Below are 23,076 nucleotides of genomic sequence, written 5' to 3'. Positions count from 1 at the left end.
TCTTGCCATAGGCTATAGAGAGAAGCTGGTGGTCCAAGCTCAGGTATCTAAAATACCACTAAGGAAAGGACCACATTCAATAGATGGGCTCTCATCAGAAAGAAAGATGCCCACAAGAGAAGTAGCGCTTCTGTAGGCAGGATACTCAGCTTTTAGGGAGATTGATCTGATTTACAGGAATTGTTACAGAACTGTCAACCAGTCTCCTCCAATTTTAGTCAACAGGGCATAGTACTTTTCACTGTTCCCCTATCTAATTAAATTAATAAAGCAAACAAACTGGACTGAAGAACAACTTCTGTCACCTTCCAACAAAGCATAAACTCTGCCAGTATGCAGACCTCCACAAATCTCCCTTGGAGAGAGGCCGGCAAAAAGCGCAGCTCTCAGCTGACAGTATCTAGGTTGACAGTTGTATCACTTGTTCACAAGTGGAAAGGGCCAATATGCAGTATGGAAAACTACCAGATGCTGTTTTGAGACAGAATAGTAGGTAGGCTGAACTGGTACAAATCAATCTCTGGCATTATTTTCCTGGATTTCTCTGTCTTTGAAGTTCCATTTCTATTCCTGACCCAGCTACTAATGTAATATAAAGGGCATAAGTAGCTGGGGGTGGGGGGGGTTGATGATAAAAGGCTGTATTGTGATGTAGGTATACAAGGACTATAAGTAAAAGTTGTGCCTAAAAACTAATGGTGATCCAGACCTAACCAGTAAGAAGAGAAATTTAAATTAGTGCTCACAGTGTGTATGCAAAGGAATCTATGGTCTTTATTCTCTAGGCACAGGGGCGGTTACAAAGACTAGTTACAGAAGGAAGTGACGGGGGGGGTTTCACATTTTGTGCACGACCCTCATCACTTTGCTGCCCCATGACATCCTCACTCTTCCTCTTCTATCTTCCTGTGAAACTCCCGGCTCTTGGCTCGGAGCTTGTTGACCTGCGACTCTGCAATGTCAGCCCGCTCCTCGGCTTCTTCCAGCTCGTGCTGGATCTTGCGGAATTTGGAGAGGTTGACATTGGACAGCTCCTCCTGTAGGGGGAGAGGGAGGTGGTGGTGAAGAGCCCAGGGCAGGGGTTTCCAGTCCTCCTGCCGATGGGACTTGAGGGGCTGTTCCCTGGGTGGAGGAAGGGGAAGCCTTAGACCCTCCATCCCCTACACACCACTGCTTTCCCATAAGCTTCACACAGACCTCCTCAGTCTCCCTTGTTTAGAAGATTCCCTTCTAGACCAAGCCAAACAGGGTCTGAACACAGAACGGGATTAACCCTGCAATTTTTATCACCCTTCTGCTCTCTGGAAGCTGAGACGGAAATAGTCCGGGTGGTGCTTTAACTGAAAAGAAGATTTGTTAGTCTGGCTACTAAACGTGTAACTAGTTATCAGGTAAGTCCCTCGGGCCTTCTAAGTCCCTGAGGCAAGGTTAGGAATTTGTAAGAGATGGCGAGTCCGTGAGATCTCACAAATTGTCCCCTCAGCAGAGTGCAGCAACCCTTGTCTGTACTGGACTCTGCAGCAAAGATGCCACGCTCAGAGATTCCTAACACCAGAGGCTGTAGGACTTCCCTCAGTTCATCCCTGACTGCACAATGCCCAGAAGAAGGCAAGGTCTCCACACACAAATCTAAACGCAGTGCTGCACAGTGTGTCTTGGGAGTGCCCAGGAATCTTTCCTAGAGATACCTATGTGAAATTCATGATTTTTTGATGAAATTCAAGACTTTTTGATGAAATTTTTGATGAAAGTTCTTTTAAAAACTAATAGATGTGTTGTACTTGTTGTATTATTAACTAAGGACTGCTTCTTGCAAACTACACAGATCTTGTATACCTAAAAATTTTTATCTGCACTTGGTCTTGCCTTTGCTCTCTTTTTCTCTGTCTTGTTTGGTACCCAAGCACCAGGGTGATTTATCAGCCTGTCAAAGACGCTAAAGCCGTCCCTTGTGGACCAATGGCAGTTCCCACGTTTCTCATAATCATCTCCTCAATGAGCATGCTACCCCCCCTTGGAAAGTGACTCTTGCCACCACTCTGGGCAACACTTACAGCCTCTTCAGACTGTCTCTTGTAGGATTTCACTTTCATTTGCAGCTTGTCCACCAGGTCCTGCAGCCTGAGAATATTCTTCCGGTCTTCCTCAGACTAGAGCAGTTTGTAAGCAGGAAAGAGAGTGCATTGGTTTCCCCACAACAAAAATAACATTTCCCCATGGGAATCACATTAAAACGTTTTGGCTTCTTGGGAGAAGGTTGTGTCAGCACAAAGAGACCTCCTGCCTTACCTGGTAGGTCAGCTCCTTCACCCTCCTCTCGTATTTGCGCACACCCTTCACGGCTTCAGCGCTGCGCTTCTGCTCGGCATCCACCTCCCCTTCCAGCTCCCGCACCTGCAATGAGAAGCCCATCCTTGCAGCCTGCCCGGTGGTGCCCCATGGAACGTGCTCCCTGATGCACAAATACCTGCCCTATACGCACCCTGGCCTCCAGCTTCTGGATTTGCTTCTTGCCTCCTTTCAGCGCCAGCTGCTCAGCCTCATCCAGGCGGTGCTGCAGGTCCTTCACCGTCTGGTCCAGGTTCTTCTTCATCCTCTCCAGGTGGGCGCTGGTGTCCTGCTCCTTCTTCAGCTCTTCTGCCATCATGGCTGCCTGGAGAGTGAAGGAGCAGAGCCGGTTTGGGACAGGGGACATGTTGGGGCAGAATCCATCCACCACCAGCAATGAAAGGAGGCCCCCAGCTCACATCTGTGATGGCCTTCTTGGCCTTCTCTTCAGCATTGCGGGCTTCCTGGATCGTCTCCTCCATTTCACTCTGAATTTGGGAAATGTCCGTTTCCAGCTTCTTCTTGGTGTTGATCAAGCTGGTGTTCTGTGCAAACAGAAATTGCATGGTTTGAATTCCTAGGCCTGAAATACCCAACCTACAGTCAGAACCGAGTCTTTTCTTTTCCGATTTCCTATTCAGAAGCTGGAATTCTTTTTTAAATGGTTGTTGACAAAACATCAGTGGCGAATCAAGCAGTGGGCTGTGAGCATGCCTTCCCTGTGGACAGTGGTATAGAGGCCACCCTAGACGATTGTCATGACCTATCCTCTGACACATAAGCAGCCCTCTGCTGCGTTAAGTGTCTGCACAACTGGTTTCCACACCAAGCCCTTACCTGGGTATGAAGGAGCTGCACACGTTCCGTTGCATCCAGCAGCTCCTGCTCCGCCACCTTCCTCGACCGCTCCGTCTGCTCCAGGGCTGCCCGTAGCTCCTCAATTTCAGCCTGCAGCAGGTTTGCTCTGCGCTCCACCATGGCCACCTGCTCCTTCAGGTCCTCCTGCGTCCTGAGAGCGTCGTCCAAGTGTATCTGGGTATCCTGTAAATGAGGCAGCAGAAATTATCAGCAGGCATAGTATTCTTGGCACTGAAGAAATGAGCTAAGCCATTCACTTGTTTCTATCTCTGCTTAACGGACCTTGAGCACTGCCTGTGTGTTTCTCAGGTTCTTTTGGGCCTCTGCCGCCACGCGGTTGGCGTGGCTCAGCTGGATCTCCATTTCATTCAGGTCTCCCTCCATCTTCTTCTTCAGCCTCAGGGCTTCATTCCTGCTCCTGATCTCTGCATCCAAGGTGCTCTGCATGGACTCCACAATTCTGAGGTGGTTTCTCTTCAGCTGGTCGATTTCCTCATCTTTTTCTGCTATCTTGCGGTCAATCTCAGACTTCACCTGGTTCAGCTCCAGCTGGAGGCGCAGGATCTTCCCTTCTTCATGTTCCAGGGAGGCCTGAAAAAGAACAAAAAGCACACTATTAATAAAAGTGTATTTCCTAATGTTGATCTTTCTGAAACAACCTCTTATGCCACAAATCAGGGCTATTTTTTTCTCTATTATGTGGAAACTGAGGCTGCAGCTTCAAACTTAACAGGGAGAAAGCAATACCATATGCCTTACAACCTCAAGCTATTATTTTTCACACTGTCTCTCAGGATTTCCGGACTGGAAACCAGTGATTACGGCCGTGTACCTCAGCTTCCTCCAGAGCAGCCTGGATTTCAGATTTCTCCTGCTCAACCTGCTTCTTCACTTTCTCCAGCTCATGAATGGCCTTTCCTCCCTCTGCAATCTGCTCCGTGAGGTCAGCAATCTCCTCTGTAGGGACAGAGACAAATGGCAGGGTCAGGCATTGAGCAGGAGGGGAAAGGCCCTGCCGCCCCACGGTGACTCGCACCCTCGCAGCACTGCGGGCAGGGACCCATGTGGGGTGGTGGACAGACAGGCTTGTGGGAAAGCCCAGTCAGGAGCAGAGCGCCCGGGACTTACGCTGCAAGTTCTTGTTCTCACGCTTCAGCGTTTCCAGGTGGTCCAAGGACTCCTCATAGGCATTCTTCATCTTAAACAGCTCCGTGCTGAGGGAGCGCGACTCCTTCTGGGAGGCTTCCAGCTCAGCCTGCGTTTCCTCATACTTCTGCTTCCACTCTGCCAGGATCTGAAGAGCAACAGGGCCTGAGTATGGACGTGGCAGTCATGAGGGGATGCCCCGTCCCCAGACCACAGGGCGGGAGCCCAGGTTACCTTGTCAAAGTTCTTCTGCTTCTTGTCCAGAGCTGCGCAAGCAGCGTTTGCTCTTTCCACGTCGATCATCAGGTCCTCCACTTCATTCTGCAGCCGCTGCTTTGTCTTTTCCAGGGAAGCGCATTTGGCGTTCACGGCCTCAACGTGTTCCTCTGCATCTTGTAGACGTTGTGCCAGCTTCTTCCTGGGAGGTGATAAGCAGAGCTCCAGGTTAGGGGTTATAGGGAAGCTCATGGGCATTTGGCCACTTTGCGGTCTTTGACCCCAGTGCTTTTCACAACAGTTATTCTGTTCCAAGATTGCATGCTGCCCAATCAATCTATCTGTTCTGTGTCCTAGCTCCTACTGAGTATTTGGCCTGTGTTAGCCTTTTAAACATGAATGGGTACATTTGCTTTTCCAAGCCATGCTTGCCCCATAGCATACTCTCTCTCGCTACTGTACCCTAAAGTGTATATTGCTGCTTTTACCCACTTATACCCTAATCCAGTCTCAGCGACTCCTTCGTGTTTGCCTTGACAGTCTCAGTCCCCTCCAGCTGCTCCACATCCCAGTTCCCACATACTTGGCCTCCTCCAGTTCCTCCGTGCGCTGAATAGCATCCGTTTCGTATTTGGTTCTCCACTGGGCCACTTCACTGTTGGCCTTGGACAAGGCACGCTGCAGCTCACCCTTGGCTTCCTGCTCCTCTTCATATTGTTCCCGGAGCAAGTCACAGTCATGGCGTGCAGACTGCAAGGCGTGGGCCAGGGCATTCTTGGCCTGTGGGGACATTAGGATTGGTAACTTCAATACATATTTTGAGATGCTTCTTGACAGTGAAATTGTCAGGCAGCTGAATATTGCCCTAGGGGAAGGGATGGGTAAATTCTCACAGAGAAGGGTAAAGCTGGGAGCTGATGGATCCTTCCTAAATGTGTTCTAGGGAATCAGCTTGTGTTAGTGAAAGGTGGGAATGAATCTGTTGCTTTTATAAGTGTTCTACAGTTCTATCTAGAAAGTATCACAAATTGCATCAAAGCATTGTACATTACTTCCTCTAGAGTAGAGAACACGTGATGATTAGGTGGGCTATGTTTATCATGTACTCCGTCATGCACTGCAAGGCTTTAGGGAAAAGTTCCCTAAAACAGAACTCTGCCTCTAAGGAGAAGCTTTTTACAGGAAATATGGTCACCTTTATTTCCTCCTCTAGATGTCTCTTCAGTTCCTCAATCTGTTGAGTAAATCCCTGCTTGCCTCTAGACAGCTGAGAAATCAATGCATCTTTTTCCTCCACCTGGCGTGAATATTCACCTAGGAAGTGTAAAACAAACAGGGAAGAATGCTATTATACTAGCAATAGTATGACAATTTGTGCCTGTAAACCTGTCTGTGTTGGAGTGGAAGAGAAGGCAAACCATTAATCACTTCGAACCCTGTGGCGTCGTCAGGACTTGCAGGTTCTCCCATTGCACATCAGGAATGGGAATGTCTCACCTGCTTCTGTCTGCAGACGAGCTCTTTGTGTATTGAGGTCATTGATCATGCGCTGATTCTGCTCCTCCTTTGTCTTAATCTCACTTAGCTGGTCTTCCAGGGTGCGGCACATCTTCTCCAGGTTTGCCTAGGCATCAAATACATGGAAGGGAAGAAAGTTGGATACACTGAGGTCTTGTATGAGAATGTGGTTAGTAGATGCAGCCTGTATGTCATACCATGTGCCTGAGAGCATAAGAACATCTGCAATTCCATACCTTGGCTTTGGAGACAGACTCCATGTTACTGGCCAAGTCGTCAATCTCCATCTTCAGCTCACTCTTCTCCTTCTCCAGCTTCTGCTTGACACGCTGAAGGTTGTCTATCTGCTCCCCAAGCTCAGCTGTACTGTCCGCATGCTTCTTCCGCAAGGTGGCGGCTGTGGCTTCATGCTGCAGAGTGGCCTCTTCAAGGTCCCGGCGCATCTTCTGAAATTCTGCCTCACGCTTCTTGTTCATCTCGATCTGAGCTGCCGTGGCCCCCCCTGCTTCTTCCAGGCGCTCACTGATCTCCTCTAGCTCCCTGGAGAGGTCAGCCCGATGCTTCTCTGCTTTGGCCCGAGAGGTCCGCTCGGCCTCGATTTCCTCCTCCAGTTCCTCAATACGGGCCTGGGGAACATTAGGCACCGTTCACACCCATGCCCTGCTCCTACCTGGCCTCTGTCGAGGCCTGTGAGAGAAGGGTTGGAACAAAGACTTGCCTGCAGCTCCTTGATCTTCTTCTGCGATTGCATGCCCAGGGCTTGCTCATCCTCGATCTTGCTCTGGATCTGGCTGATTTCAAAGTCTTTCCTTTGCACAAAGCAAAACTTTGTTTGTTAGAGCCCAACGGAAAGCATATGTGCACCTGCACAGTGCAAAGGTGCCCCACAACCACACTTACTTCTTCAGTTTCTCATCCAGCTGCTGCTTGTCGTTTTCCAAGTCCATTATGGTGTCATGGGCCAGCTTCAGGTCTCCCTCGAGTTTCCTCTTGGCTCGCTCAAGGTCCATGCGCAGTTTCTTCTCTTGCTCCAGGGACCCTTCGAGCTAAACAGAACAAGGCCGTGAATGCTCTGCCAGCCAGGCCTAACTCCATAACTGTTTTTACTGGATGTGTGTGTGCTTACATCATCCACTTGCTGCTCCAGCTTGGTTTTAGCTTTGGTCAGCGTATTGACTTTGTCCTCTTCTGCCTGCAGGTCATCCAGTGTCTGCTGGTGGGCCTCTTGGAGGGCTTTCTTCTCTTTTGTCAGCTTGGCAATGTTCTCATCCAGGGCTGCCATCTCCTCAGTGAGGTTTTTCACCTGCACATTATGAGCAAGTGTCCAAAAACTGGAGAGATAACATGACTGCTGATGCAGTCACCTTTTCACTTCAGAATGCTCAGTCAAGAGCTTGGTTTTCCTTTTCAGTGCCCACCTCTCCTGCTGGCATGTTGCAAAGCTAGCAGTGTGCTAGGGGTATCAAGCTGTGGGAAACACATCTGTCCCTTGGCCCTTAATTTTAAACCCCATGTCTGTACCTTGTTCTCGGTGGCATGTTTTTCCTTCTCAACTTTGGCCAGAGTTAACTCCAGGTCGTCGATATCTTTCTTCAGCTCTGAACATTCGTCCTCCAGTTTCCTCTTCTTGGCTGTCAGCTCCGCATTGATTTCTTCCTCGTCCTCCGCCCTTTCAGTCACCTCCTTAATTTTGGCCTCCAGCTGGATTTTGGTTTTGATGAGTTGGTCACATCTTTCCTCAGCATCAGCCAAGCTATCTGCTTCCTGGAGGAGAAAAGAAATATTCTTGGGTTATAAGGTTTGAAGTTTCTCAGCTGTCGCTAAGTAGGCATGTGTGAGAATGAAGGCTGAAATGGACCTTCCGTGCAAACAACTGACCAAATGGCTCATTCTTTTTCTGTGGAGCTTTATATCGCCTCTCAACTGAAAAGAACATTCTAGAGTATTCTTCTCTGATCTGTTTTGTCTGCATTATTGTCAAAAATAAGAATAAAATCAGACTATCCTTTTTTTTTTAATTCTTAAAATATGCTCAAAAAGTCTTTAACCTTCTTTGAGATACTTCACATTCATGTGCACCCCATAAGAATGGTCACTGAAACTGTGTATTTATCCTTAAAGAAGCCTTAGCGTCTTTTCCCTTTGCAAACAATGTAGCTTAGCTTTAGTTTCTTAAGTCATGCTGCATCTGGTGGTATTTAATAATTTCTTGGAGGAAGAAGAATTTATTTCTCCCATAAAATCACAGCAGGTACTGGAGAGTTCTTCCCTTTTCAAAGAGTTACATAAGTGTGTTGTCCTCAGACAAAACGGAGTTTTGTTTTTAAGTCTGTGCTTGCCAGAGAATAATGTGACCATGCAAACTCCTGTTCCCATGGACAAATAAACGGCGATACTCACAGCCTGCACTTGGAGCTGCAGGTCATTTTTCTCCTGCAGCAAGGTGACCATTTTCTCCTCCAGTTCCTTCCTCTTTGCCTCAGACTTTGCAAGCTCTTCCTTGGTTTTCTCAAATTCTTGTTTCATGTTGGCCATCTCCTTCTCTGATTCTGCGCTCTTCAGCAAGGGCTTGATTTTGAAGAACAGTTTCATCCAGGGCCAGTGCTTGACGTTCATGAATGCACGAACATTGTACTGGATGCAGAAGATGGAATCCCTGAAATACAATTCATATGCCTGTTACATACCTTGAGCATGATGAATTGAGACTCAATTAGACAAGTACCATGAGAAAAAATTAAAGGTGAGAAATGTGTACCTCCTCTCCACCATTCTCCGGTACTCCACTCTCATCAGGAAGCCCCTGCACCTGGCCTGTGTCATGGTCATAATCTCTGCTAGCTTCTCATCTCTCATCTCCTCCAGAAGACCTATTAGCCCAGCTTTGAAGAACACCTTGAGAAAGGGAACATTGTAGCACATCAGTCTCAGATACTGCCAAACACAGGGCCAGAGTTTTTGAACTCAGAAGTTGTTTCTACCTTAGTATGACCAAATCTGTACTGGGTGTGATCCACATCAATGGACCCAAGGAGCTTCTCTGAAGCCTTCTTGCTATCTATGAACTGTCCCTCTGGGATAGCACTTGCATTTAGCACCCTGTACCTGTAGGAGAAAACAGAACATGAATAAATCCCCATCACCCCGACCACCGCTGTGTCTGAAGCCCACCACCTTCTCAGACTGTCTGACTGAAGCAATCACATGCCTGGGAACAGACCATTCTTTCAGGGCAGTGTGTAGAAATTTTCCATACTGTTAAATCAGAATCCATAGTAATCTTGATCCTCAGCAATATTATATCATCATGAAATGATAGTGAAAACATTTTTATGTTACTGCTCAGTACCAGTTTAAAATATAATGTTCCCAGTGTGCTAGGATGCTCAGGCTGTTCAGCTTAGGCAGAATGGGCAAATGGTGGAGTGCTCTTACCTCTGTTTGAAGTCGGCATAGAGGACTCTGCTGGGGAATCCTTTCCTGCAAATTCTGATCCCTTCCAGCACACCATTGCACCGCAGCTGGTGCAGCACCAGCTCATGTTCCATGGCACCTAACAAGCAACACCATTAATGACTACCCCATTGTTTGGTACTCTGGAGAAGAGCTCCTGTGGCTCAAGTTTTCCTCCAGTTTTATCCCCTTACCAGGTGTTTTTGTTTCATTTGGGATGATGCAGCGTACAAAATGGGGGTGAGTGCTCCGCAGATTTGTCATCAGCTTGTTCAAATTCTCCTGTGAGATCATGAGGTAAAGTTAAATTACAATTTGTATGCACTTTAATTCTTAATATTTCACATATAATATTGAGTTTTTCAGTCTATTGACATAGCAGTATGCCTTGTTTATTGGTTTAAAGATCCTTCATTAAGTATGCATCAGAATCTGCTCACAGAATTATAAGGTTTCCATCTCGTGGGTATTTTTCTACTTCTGGTATTTCAGTGGGCATTCTTGTTTATGAGAAAATGAATTCTGTACCTACCCGGAAAAGAGCTGAGACTGTCTGGAAGGAGGAACCCTTCTTCTTACCACCCTTCTTGCCACCACCACCCTCTGCAAAATTGAAGGAATGGGACAGACATTTATAACATTGCCTTTGAGCATCCCCTTTGTATATTATGAACAGATGGTACATACGGATTTTAAAGAGCTTACCTGCTTCTCCACCATAGGTAGCAAAGAGTAAGGCCAGTGTCTTCACAGGTGATTTCTGATATAGGCCAATGACAGTTTCATTCAGGGGGTCCTTGTTCTTCTCAAGCCAGCCAGAGATGTTGTAGTCCACTGTGCCAGCATAGTGCACCAGGGAGAAGTGAGCCTCAGCCTTGCCTTTGGCAGGCTTGGGCTTCTGGAAGTTGCTGGACTTGCCCAGATGCTGGTCATAGAGCTTGTTCTTGAAAGAGGTGTCAGTTGCCTTGGGGAACATGCACTCCTCTTCCAGGATGGAGAAGATGCCCATGGGCTGGAAGACATCACAAGAAGTGACAGAGAAAGATTACAGTGGTGTGAGGCCTATGCCATGATCATCAGGGTTACCTGTGCACTATTGATAGCATCTCAGAATGGATAAGGGCCTAGGTTTGTCAGGGTTTGTTCTCAGTCAGAGAACTTATTTGAGCCTTCCCTTCACTTCCAGCAGCCTGTCTTCACAGAACTGGTAAGAACATTGGTCCAGTTCTAGTTAGAGCCAGGGGCAGAGTCAGAAGTGGTAGTCAGAAACACAGGTGGAAGAAAAACTGCTAGAGACGCACTGTTTTGGAAAATTAGTCTAAAAGATATTTATTTTGCAAATATATGTGGAGTTTTTATTTGAATCTTTGGAGGAAAAGGGAAAGGAAACTGACTGGAGTATGTTTTAAAAAATTCTCTTACTGGGAGTTCAGACTACCGGTTCCATGCTTGAAGACAGGAAAACGGAGTACTGATGATACAGATTTGTGTATGGCCTTCCGAATTTTCCTACCTCAAGATAAAATAAATTTCAAGACAGGATACTTTGTTTAGCTGTGTGCGAGTGTGAAAGATTTCTTTGTCAACTGAATATGGCCCACAAACATCACAAAATTCACAGTGCATCATATACTTGGATGGAGTAGGTACCTTCTCAATGAGTTCAATGCAAGCAGCCAGGTCCATCCCAAAGTCAATGAAAGTCCATTCAATTCCTTCCTTCTTGTACTCCTCCTGCTCCAGTACAAACATGTGGTGGTTGAAGAACTGTTGCAGTTTCTCATTGGTGAAGTTGATGCAGAGCTGCTCAAAGCTGTTGAACTGTACAACACAAAGAAAGGTGCACAGATTCTCAAGGTGTTGCAATGGTCACAGTTTTGACAGTAATGTCCTAATTCTGGAGTTCCCCAATTGAAATATCACACCTTACTGTATTTTAATGTTGTGTGCTTCCTTAGCAGAATTTCTGTTGTAAAATTTAGTGTCCTCAAGGGATTTTTGTTATTGTTACCTTTTGAAATCAACCTAAAAGTAGAATGTCTTCTTTGCTGTGCTACTCATAAGCTAAACAGTTCAGTAACGTTAGCTGCAGTGACATCGAGATGTTGCAGCTTTCTTACCATCTGGACAATGGAGACTTCCTCACTGTCCTGCCCAAGAATTTCTCAGCCCTCAGATGAACAGTCTGGGGCTTTCTTTGCTCTGACCTAGAAGTCTTAGCACCACTGCATTCACAACATGGGAAATATGCTCTGCTTTTTCGCACAGCACAACCATTTCTTGGCTTTTCCAAGAATGCCCACACCTTTGGCCCAGCCCTATGTGAGCCTTAGTCCTAGGTCTGTCACTTTATTGTGTGATGCCCAAGACCTTTTGCATGCTCAAGGGCCTCTGAAATCTTTTGTCGGAAGGCAGTGCTTTCTTCTATCTATTGAAAACATTACGATCAATGTGTTTCTAAGTGAAGCCCTTGGAGGGCCAATGCTGTATCTAAGGAGAAGCAACAAAGGGTTCCAGAAAACTGCAGATGATGAGGATATATTTCTGAAGCTTCATAAAAAGAAACATGTGTCTGATGACCCCTCCCATGAAAGTAATGCCAAATCCTTGTTCCTTACATCAAAGATTTCAAAGCCAGCAATGTCCAGGACACCAATGAAGTACTGTCTGGGTTGTTTGGTATCCAGTTGCTGGTTGATACGAATGACCATCCACAAGAACATCTTCTCATAGACAGCTTTTGCCAGGGCACCAACTGCATTGTTCACCTAAGCAAAGAAGAAAGGTTACCATTTAGGATAAAAGAGGAATGCTCAAGTCTTCATTCAAGTCATGTATTTTACACTCTTTTTACCTGTTCCACAGTTTGACCTTTGGTCACAAATTCATTCCCAACCTTGACTCGGGGATAACACATGGCTTTGAGCATGTCGGCTGAGTTCAGACCCATCAGGTAGGCAGCTTTGTCAGCCACTAAACAAGGAGAGAGAGGGAGAGAGAGGGAAAGAGAGGGAGAAAGAGGGATAGAGAGAGAAGAATAGACAATTAGACAATGACTAGAACTTGATCAGTGTGGAGTTTCTTAGAATCAGCTCTACTGTCCATTTTCTAGAAAGGCAAATGTGTTTGTCTGGTCTCACATAGGAGATCTGAGAGGGACTGAAAATTATGAAAGATAATGCTGGGCTTCCTGCAATGAATGCAGGGTTCATTTCACCAGAAATATGAGTATACATGACTCTGATTCAATAGGTGAGGGTTTTACTGAAAGAGAGATATCCTGTGTTGAGGTTTCTACCTTCAGGCTATGTGTTTCTGTGAGGTATAAAATGACTGAATGAAAGGATTCTATTTCCTGTGACCAGAAAAGTGCCCCCACATTTAGACACTGCACATAGATGCTTTTTCTCAGAGTTTTACTTTGGGACTCACACCTCTTCAGGTCTGCCTTTGGAGGCTAAGATATCATCTCTGTAAACAGCAGAGTTCTTTGAACGAGTGAGTGCACTAGTACCTTCCGTGCCATCTGGCTCTGCCTGCTCCTCTCGTTGTTTCTGCTTGAACTTCAAGTTCCCATAGTGCATGACAGCCCCCGTCAGCTTGTAAATGGCGGTCTTCTCATCAGCAGTGAAGCCCAGGATATCAATGGCACTCTGCAACAGAAACAGTAAAGTAAAAACATTGCCTAGTAACCTTAAGAACACTCATAAAAACTTTTCCCTTTATAATACTTACATCTGTAGCCATCAGCTCCTCCTGGTCATCAATGCTGGGAACAGTGACCTCACCTTGACTCACAAAGTGGTAGTCATATGGGTTGGTGGTAATGAGGAGCATGTCTGAAAGCCAGAACAGGTAGGAAAGAGGCTTAGTTTTGTCAGCTAGGTAGGAGAGTGAGCTGTTGCTCAGCTCTCTTCCTCCAAAAAGAGTTAGGGATCCTTCCTACCAATTAGCTCTGGCTTCTTGTTGGACATGATCTGATAAAATATGTGGTAGCTTCTTTCTGCCTTGAGCTGGAAAGTGACTCTGGACTTCTCCAGCAGATCTGGCAAGGAAGAGAGAAGGAGTTAGGCACAAGACAGTGCACAGAACAGGAAGACGGAAAGGAACGTGCTGAGTCAAGGACGGTCTCTTACATGTTTCAATGTCAGCAGAAGCCAGTTTCCCTGTGGCCCCAAAGTGGATTCTGATGAATTTGCCCTGTTCAGGGAAGAAAGAAGCATTTCAGCCTAGCTGCATTCCTTTGCCGTCTCCTTCGGTGAGACTAGCACGAGGCCCATCATTACGCTTGTAAAGAGAGGGAGAGATTTTGTCCAAAGCAACGACTTACAAAGCGTGAGGAGTTGTCATTCCTCACAGTCTTGGCATTTCCAAAGGCCTCCAGCAGGGGGTTGGCACTGATGATTTGGTCCTCAAGGGTGCCCTAAGACAGAAATATTATTGTCATGATATAGCTCCTAAATAAAGCTGAAAGCTGGAGGGTCCTATCCCTCACCTACATTTTTGCCTCACCAGGAACTCACCTGCATTTTGCCTGCCTGCTGTGGCTGCTCCTCCTTCTTCTTCTCCCCACTAGCTGCAATTGTTGCAAAGTACTGGATGACACGCTTTGTGTTCACAGTCTTCCCGGCACCAGATTCTCCGCTGTGAAGCCAAAGAGAGAAGCAGAGAGAAGCAGTATGGTCAGGCAGCAGGTTCAGTGGCACAGAGCAACCCATCAGGAACCCAATCAGGGAATGTACGTACGTGATCAGGATTGATTGATTCTCACGATCTGTGAAAGAAACAGAAACAAAGAGGGGTATGAACACCTTATATAAAAACATTAGTTGAAGCTTGTAGAACCGCACAAGGCAGCCTATTCATTTTAAAAGCCCTTGGGTATTTCCCCTAGTCTCTTTAGAATCCTTTGCCCTACTATTTCTCAGCAGTAATAAATGGCATTCTATATCTATTCATATTGACATGTATGTCATGCGTAGTATGTTATCTTCTTTTCTAGGATATTCTCCTCATGTCAGGGCTGCTTATTTGTCTCTGTAGAAAGGAATCCAAACTAAAGAGTATTTTAGCAAAATCACAGAATCACAGAAGTGGTTTAGGTTGGAAGAGACCTTTGGAGATCATCTGGTCCAACCCTCCTGCTCAAGCAGGGTCTTCTAGAGCACATTGCACAGGATCACATCCAGGCAGGTTTTGAATATCTCCAGGGAAGGAGACTCCACTACCTCTCTGGGCAACCTGTTCCAGTGCTCAGGCAACCTCCCAGGAAAGAAGTTTGTCCTCAGGTTCAGATGGAACTTCCTGTGGTTCAGTTTGTGCCCGTTGCCTCTTGTCCTATCGCTGGGCACCACTGAGAAAAAAGTCTGACTCCATCCACTTGACATCCTCCCTTCAAATACGTATATACATTGGTCAGATGCCCCCTCAGGCTTCTCTTCTCCAGGCTCAGCAGGCCCAGCTCTCGCAGCCTTTCTTCAGAGGAGAGATGCTCCAGTCCCCTCATCATCTTTGTAGCCCTCCGCTGGACTCTCTCCAGTAGCTCCATGTCTCCCTTGCATTGTGGGGAGCCCAGAACTGGACGCAGGACTCCAGATATGGGCTCACCGGGGCTGAGGAGAGGAGGAGGATTATCTCCCTCGACCTGCTGGCAATGCTTTCCTAATGCAGCCCAGGATACCATTGGCCTTTCTGGCCACAAGGGCCCATTGCTGGCTCATGCTAAACTTGTTGTCCCCCAGCACTCCCAGGTCCTTCTCTGCAGAGCTGCTTTGAGGTTATTCCTCCCCAGGTGCAGGACCCCCTGCACTTGCCTTTGTTGAACTTCAGGAGGGTCCTCTCTGCCCAGCTCTCCAGCCCGTCCGGGTCCCTCTGAATGGCAGCACAGTCTTCTGGTGTGTTAGCCTCTCCCCCCAGTTTAGTATCATCAGCAAACTTGCTGAGGGTGCACTCTCTCCCTTCCTCCAGGTCACTGAGGAATACATTGAACAAGACTGGAGCCAGGACTGACCCCTGGGGGACACCACTAGCCACAGGCCTCCAACTGACTCTGACCACAACCCTCTGAGCTCGGCCATCCAGCCAGTTCTCAATCCACCTCACCGTCCACTCATCCAACCCTCACTTCCTGAGCTTACCTAGGAGGATGTGGTGGGAGACAGTGTCCAAAGCCTTATTGAAGTTCAGGGGGACAACATCCACTGCTCTGCCCTCATCTACCCAGCCAGTCATTCCTTCGTAAGAAGGCTATCAGATTGGTCAAGCATGATTTGCCTTTGGTGAATCCATGCTGACTACTCCTGATCACCTTCTTGTCCTCCAGATGCTTAGTGAAGACCTCCAGGAGGAGCTGTTCCATCACCTTTCCCGGGATGGAGGGGAGGCTGACAGGCCTGTAGTTTCCTGGCTCCTCCTTCTTGCCCTTTTGAAGACTGGGGTGACATTGGCTTTCTTCCAGTCCTCAGGCACCTCTCCTGATCTCCAGGACCTTTCCAAAATGATGGAGAGTGGCCTAGCGATAACATCCGCCAGCTCCCGCAGCACTCGTGGGTGCATCCCATCGGGGCCCATGGATTTATGGATGTCAAGTTTGGACAAAAGATCTCTAACCTGATCCTCCTCAACCAAGGGAGAGTCTTCCTTTCTCCAGACTTCCTCTCTTGTCCCCAGGGTCCAGAATTCCTGAGGGCTGGCCTTAGCAGTGAAGACTGAAACAAAGAAGGCATTCAGCAACTCTGCCTTCTCTGTATCCTTCGTCACCAGGGCACCAGCGGGCCCACATTTTCCCTAGTCTTCCTTTTGCTACTGATGTATTTGAAGAAGCCCTTCTTGTTGTCCTTGACATCCCTTGCCAGATGTAATTCCAAATGGGCCTTAGCCTTCCTTGTTGCATCCCTGCACACTCTGACAGCGTCCCTGTATTCCTCCCAAGTGGCCCTTCCCCTTTTCCACATCCTGTATACTTCCTTCTTCTGTTGGAGTTTTGCCAGGAGTTCCTTGCTCATCCATGCAGGTCTCCTGCCTGCTTTGCTCGACTTCTTACTCAGAGGGGTGCGCTGTTCTTGAGCCTGGAGGAAGTGATCCTTAAGTATTAACCAACACTCTTGGACCCCTCTTCCCAGCCTTCACATCTCCAGCCAGACTTTCCTCGTTTGTTAGTACAAGGTCCAGCAGCGCACTTCTCCTTGTTGGCTCTCCATCACCTGTGTCAGAGAGTTATCATCAGTGCTTTTCAGGAACCTCCTGGACTGTTTGTGCCTTGCTGTGTTGTTCCTCCAGCAGATGTCAGAGTGGTTAAAGTCCCCCATGAGAACCAGGGCCTTTGATCGTGAGGCTACTTCCAGCTGTCTGTAGAAGGCCTCATCGATGACTTCTTCCTGATCAGGTGGCCTGTAGTAAACCCCCACGGCAGTGTCACCCATGTTAGCCTGCCCTTTAATGCTTACCCATAGGCTCTCAGCTTGCTCTTCATCCACCCCGAGGCAGAGCTCCATACATTCTAGTTGCTCCCTCACATAAAGGGAAATTCCACTGCCTCACCTTCCTGGCCTGTCTTTCCTAAAAAGCGTGTAGCCATTCATGACAGCATCCCAGTCATGTGACCTATCTCACCAAGTCTCTTAACTGAAACAAGTTCATGGCCCTGCAACTGCACATAGATTAATTAATTACTAGTTAATATTGAACTGTCTGTTAAGGAAATTTTGAACTATCTGTAAACTAAAATGAACTGGAGCAAATGCTTCTCACAACTTGAGTAACCTAGGGACAACCACCTCCCGTAAGACCAAAGGCCACCACTAAGTGATTATTCTATCTATGGCTAATTAATTGTTGTCTAGAGAAAATTATGAAAACATCATAAGCTTGTATCAACCATTCCCCTAAGGTATAATTCCCTGTGCTAGAATACTGAAATTTTCAATCTTCCAGAGCGAGAGTGGATGTTTTTTTGTGTAATGCTTTGCACTGAATTGGCTTTCCAGATTTTTTTGAGTCATTTGTGTAACCCATGCTCAATTCTTTTCGTGTTGCTTCAGCTTTTAGCATCTCATATCTTCTGTTTTAGAACTACTTACTGTGTGAATAAATAATTTTTGATTTGCGGTGAGCTTTCTTTTTCCTGTCATCAATCATTTGTCGTTATTTACCTATGTGGATGTCATGCCATGCCATGCAATGCCTTTGAAAAACCTTTTCATTCTTTTCTTGACCTGTCCAATCTCTTTTGTATTCTTCTTTGAAAAAGGAAGAGAAGAAATACATACAGTACACAAGGTACAGACATTCCTTGGTACCCACCGCGACATAATACTATTTTCTGTTTTGATCTCTATTCCTTTCTCAACTTTCTGCTTGTTTTTTTGTATATTACTGACCATTTAGCCAAAATTTTCAAAGCTATATTATAGAAGTATATCCATAATGGAAGTGGTAATTTTCAGCAATGAACCCATCATTTATATGTCAACAGTACTGGGGCTTTTTTATTTGTCAATTGTTTTACATTCCTCTAGACTGAACTTTGTCTGCCACATTGCTGAATGATAACCTAACCATTTAATTTCATAAAGTCCTTCTGAAATTATTCACTGTTAGAGTTCACTTGCACTGCCCTGAAGGACTTACTGGCTTCAGAATCCTTGGCACCTTGGAATTTTGCCCATTTCCAGCTCATTTTAAAAAATGCTGAACTGCAGAAGTCCAAGAGCAGATTCCAGGAGGACTCCACTGATGAACACTTTGCACTATGAAAACTGAAAAATTATTTTTGCTATATCTTCATTTCTCTTAACCAGTTCTTTTTACACTTTCCTAATTCTACAGCTGCTTCTGAGCATAAGCATAAAAATTTGTGCTAAGAATAGCAGCTTTATAGACTGTACAGAGAATCTTTGTTGAATTCAAACAGGTTACCTTGACTGACTCTCCCTTGGCTCAAAAAAATTCAGTAGATTTGTGAGACATGACTTCCCTTTAAAAGAACTGCATCAGTTTTTTCTTGGTAAGTAACATATACTCACATGTCCAGTAAACACCTTGTTTAGAAGTTTCTACCAGTTTGGCTGTCACAAACATCAGTCTTATTGGTATGCTGTTCCTTGGATCTCCCCTCTCAACCCTTTAAACAAAGTTTTGTAACACTAGCCATCTTCCAGACAGCTTTCAGTGGGAAGGTCAAAAAGTTCATCTTTAGAGTTCCATTGGAACGCTTGGGTGAATTCTGTCCTGGCAATTTGTTAATGTTTATTTTATCATTTTGTTCCATATTTCTTTTAAGAACACTCCAATAAGAAGCAGTTCCTCTAATGAATCCCTCTATAAGGAAGAGTTCCAGAAGTGAATATTTCTCACACTCCTTCATGGTAAATAGGTGTAAAAACTAATTCAGTTGTTGTGATATGGCCTTATATTTTCCAAGTTGTCTTTTTTAATTAGGACTGTGTACTGGCTCTACAGACTCCTTTAAAGCCCTTCTGCTTCTTAAGTATTTGAAAAATAATTATTAGTTCTTATGCCTTCTGCAATTTGGTTCTCTTTCCTTTTGCATGCCTTCTTGTATTTTCACATTTACCTTGCCAGAATTTAAGATCCTTTCTATTTTAGTCATTTGCATATAATAGAATGTGGGTTTTTTGTTTTTTTTGGAAGAAAGCCTATATGTGTTTAACAGCCTCCCTTAATAGTCTGTGTAGCTGGATCGACTTTCTTTCAAAAGTCCTTTTTGACAGAAGGCTTTCATTTATTCTGTGCCTCTAGGACTGTGTTTTCCAATAAGCTGGAAACTATCTGAAAACACTAAGTCATTAGGTAACTAACTCCCAGTGGGAAACTCTGAGGTTGAGGTCACCTAGCTTCTGCACATTTCTTGAATGTCGCAGCCAGAATAGATGTAAGCTGACACAGACAAATACTTTCATCATACGGCACACTAATAAAAGATCAATTTATTATTGTTTCATTTTCACAGTATTCTTTTCCAATTAACCTACTTGCCACTCTGAACTTTACAGGATAAACTACAGTAATTTGTTGAAAAAAGAATTATATTAACAAATGAAAATATATTTCTCTTTGATTAGTATTTTTCTGAGTAAAGTTTGGATATTTAGACAACCCTAAAAAAGTTAGAGATAAACTTTTCACTATCCTTCTTTCTTACGGCTTCCTTTTGTACCACTGAATGGAGAAGAACAAACGGTTTCTGAGATGGGGAAAGGAAGTGCCAATTTTCTGAGGTTCAGGTTTCACAGTAATGTCTAACTGAGACTGGTTCATGTGTTTTCATAGGACCGCTGAAGGAAACATTGGCTTCAATATTGGATCTCCATTTCATTAACACCAAGTCCTATTTACAGAGCTCCACCCAAGTGACTTTCAATCCTGCAAAGCAAATCATTAATTGCACAATCCTCCCAACTAAGAACAAACCAGAAATCTAAAAGTATATTCAGATTTCTTTGAAGGAAAACCTGACAATGTTTTTAGCATTGAATTATTTCCTTCCAAACATGTTGGACAGTAAGTTAGAGCCTTGGTTGTTTAGAAACATGGTATCAGTAAAGAAGATGTTTGCACTGATGAGAAGACATCCACCCTAACAACATCTTTAAAAAATTGCACCATTTTCCAGAGAAAAGACATTTGTATTCCTCTAAGAGTGTTCATGGCCAAATAAGAAAACCAAGCAACTCACCAGTTAACATGAACTGATAGGCATTGTCAGAGATGGAGAAGATGTGGGGAGGAGCCTCCTGGCGCTTTTTGCCTCGGTAGGCCAGCACCACCTCTGGGTTGTACACCGGCAGCCACTTGTAGGGGTTGACAGTGACACAGAAGAGACCCGAGTAGGTCTGTGAGGAAGGGAGACAGCAAGTTGGCTTCCACTCATAGCAGTTCTTCCTAGCTAGCTGCAGGAGGACTGCTGCTGGTACTTACGTAGATCATCCAGGCTGCATAACGCTCTTTGAGGTTATACAGCACAGCGGGTTCATGGAGGTGGGTCATCATGGCCATGTCCTCAATTTTGTCATACTTAGGAGGGTTCATGGAGAAGACTTGATCTTCCTTCACGGTCAGAGTCTGCCAAGGAAGAGAGAGGTCCATGCATGTCAGCTAAGAGCTCAGAGCGGGAGTTAAATGCTGCTCTGAAGCCTTGTGTTTTACTCACTTCTCCTGCTTCGGTCTTGACAGTGACCTTTCCTCCTTCTTTGCTCTGGATTGTCCCTTTCACAAAGGATTCCTTAGCATGCACCACAAAGACCGATGACTTGGCATCGAAGGGTTTGTTCTGGGCCTCGATTCTCTCCTTTTCTGACTTTCGGAGGTAAGGAGCCGCCTCCCCAAAGACGGCCATCTCAGAGTCTGAAGACATGTCTGCACTTTACTGAAAGCACGTCAGCAGAGGACCCTGTGGGAGAACATAAATGTTGCATCAGTGGGAAAACAATGTTCTGTGTTAGCAAGGATACTCCTTACAAAGTTTTAAGATGAAGCACACACTAAAATTGCTAATGTCTAGCAAAAAATAAATTTCCTACTATTTAATGATTGGAAGCCAAAAGAGAAAAATACTACTTTCAGCCCTGCATTGTAAGGGGTAATCTTTTAAAGAAATTGCTTTTATTTGTGTCTTGTGGCACTGGACAGATTGTACAGTGGCTGGAAGTTTGACAGAACAAAAAACACTAAAGGAACCTTATTACTTCAAAGTAAAATTCAAAAAAAAAATTCATATAGAAAATATACAGGTGCTTTGAAAGCAGATGGAAAAAATGATTTGGAAACCAGTTTCTGTGAAAATAATACACTGCATAATATGCGATAAAGAGGGATGGCTGATTTTAACAAATCTCTAGACACAGCACACTTACCTTGAAACTTTTTGTGGAGACAGGGTAGAGCACTCCAAAGAGACTTTTATAGACTCTGGCATGCAGATGCTTTGGATTCTTCCTCTTCCTTTGGGCAAAACATTTTTTGGCAAACCTTCTTTGGCAAAGCATTGTCTGGCAAACTGAACTAAGGGCATAATTGTCATTCGATTTGACTAGATATATTTAGAAATGTTTTATATCTTACTTATGATGTGAAACTATCTACTATAAATAATTTGACAAGAGACGTAAGGAGAGACTCTCTGTTAGTCAAGGCACTTAGAGAACTTGGATGTAGGACTTATGGATTTTATTGCTGCCTTTTCCAGTGATTTGTTTCTTGACCCAGGTCAGATATTTTGGCATATCTCTGCTGCAACTCTTCCAGCTGTACAGCACAGATAACATATACCTTTTTTTTATATCTTCTTGGCTATCAAAAGAAATAAAGCTGTGTGTGAGCATATCTGCACTTAATATTGGCAAAGAGTGACAAATTCAACAGATGCATACTAGAGGGATGCAAACTGTCATAAGTGATATTAAAGTCTCACCTAGTTTCAAACAAATTACTCACAGTACCCGTACCTGCAAAAAGGAAATTATACTGCCTTACTTGCAAACATTTCTGGTTTTAAATGATACAATGCTTTTGTTACAGAGAGGAGCTACAATAAATATGTAACAATTAATATCTAATACTTTTCACAATACAGAAGTCATTAATAGTCAAAGCTATTTCTGTTTCTCCACATTTAGTACAGACATTCAGCAGGGCAATAGAGCCAAACATGCAAAAGTAACCTAGGCCAGGAAATAACTTCAGCCCCAAATATGTGGTTCTCCACAATACACAAAAATAAACACTCTACAATGCACAGCACTCCACAATGGCAGCAATGCTTTTCATTTCCTCAGGAATAAACAAGCAGTGTTAACACAGTTTCAACAGCTCAAGTCTGGGTCTCTTGTATTCATATGCCCACTGTCGACATCATACATCAACCAATTTCCTCAGTCAAGCCAGGGAACAGGAGAGGCTCCTGTAGCCCTTGCCTGCCTACATCTCCCCAAAACATCCCCTCCACCCAGCCATAACTGCATGCATGATCACACAGACAGCATACAGTACCAGATACCCTGTCCTCTGATACAGCCTCAGTCCAATAGCATCATCCCAATTCAAATAACTTGCACATCTACACACTCACACAGTCCCAGTAAAAAGTCCTAAAAACACAGGGCTGCTTGTACCAGAGCACTAAAGGTGGTAGGCAGTACAATGCTGATACCCTGAGAAAGGGGGAATTTGCTGGTGGTCCCGGAGAGTAACTGATCTAGTTCTAGGAAAAGGGCACTATCGCTTCACAGAATCACAGAATCACAGAATGTTTGAGGTTGGAAGGGACTCTAGAGATCATCTAGTCCAACCGCCCTGCTCAAGCAGAGTCCTCTAGAGCATATTTCCCAGGTTCACATCCAGATGGGTTTTGAATATCTCCAAGGATGAAGACTCCACAGCCTCTCTGGGCTCTGTCTCCCTCTTCCAGTGCTCTGTCACCCTCACAGGAAAGAAGTTTTTCCTCATGTTCAGATGGAACTTCCTGTGGTTCAGTTTATGCCCGTTGCCTCTTGTCCTGTTGCTGGGCACCATGGAGAAGAGACTGGCCTCATCCTCTCG

The 23,076-nt window shown here is 45.2% G+C and overlaps 1 protein-coding gene across 1 annotated transcript; it reads right to left on the bottom strand.

The window, feature by feature from the left end:
* Positions 1-766: 766 nt before the first annotated feature.
* Positions 767-20,925, bottom strand: LOC104148466 (myosin heavy chain, skeletal muscle, adult-like). Its single transcript, XM_068913916.1, has 38 exons — positions 20,690-20,925; positions 20,458-20,601; positions 20,216-20,372; positions 14,266-14,293; positions 14,043-14,163; positions 13,850-13,942; positions 13,656-13,719; positions 13,466-13,564; positions 13,255-13,358; positions 13,034-13,172; positions 12,374-12,492; positions 12,138-12,287; positions 11,170-11,340; positions 10,225-10,531; positions 10,052-10,122; positions 9,714-9,801; positions 9,502-9,619; positions 9,048-9,171; positions 8,825-8,961; positions 8,467-8,722; positions 7,588-7,830; positions 7,193-7,369; positions 6,967-7,112; positions 6,785-6,875; positions 6,303-6,692; positions 6,046-6,172; positions 5,744-5,862; positions 5,132-5,328; positions 4,567-4,750; positions 4,315-4,480; positions 4,019-4,143; positions 3,469-3,777; positions 3,166-3,369; positions 2,748-2,873; positions 2,483-2,653; positions 2,290-2,394; positions 2,055-2,150; positions 767-1,037 (listed from the first exon to the last, which is right to left on the bottom strand). Exons 1-38 carry the CDS (start codon positions 20,891-20,893, stop codon positions 885-887), a joined length of 5,823 nt encoding a protein of 1,940 aa, XP_068770017.1. The 5' UTR covers positions 20,894-20,925; the 3' UTR covers positions 767-884.
* Between the last annotated feature and the right edge of the window lie 2,151 nt (positions 20,926-23,076).

The sequence above is a fragment of the Struthio camelus genome, chromosome 19, assembly GCF_040807025.1.
Source record: "Struthio camelus isolate bStrCam1 chromosome 19, bStrCam1.hap1, whole genome shotgun sequence".
Lineage (NCBI taxonomy): Eukaryota > Metazoa > Chordata > Aves > Struthioniformes > Struthionidae > Struthio > Struthio camelus.
Note: the sequence above shows the minus strand (reverse complement) of the source record. Positions and strands in the feature narration are given on the sequence as shown.

Coding starts and splice junctions, on each gene's coding strand:
- LOC104148466 (XM_068913916.1), bottom strand. CDS start 20,893: ATGTCTTCAGACTCTGAGATGGCCGTCTTTGGGGAGGCGGCTCCTTAC. Junction 13,359..13,465: donor CAAGAAGCCAGAGCTAATTG/GTAGGAAGGATC, acceptor TCTGGCTTTCAG/ACATGCTCCTCATTACCACC. Junction 11,341..12,137: donor CTGGCTTTGAAATCTTTGAT/GTAAGGAACAAG, acceptor TGTGTTGTACAG/TTCAACAGCTTTGAGCAGCT.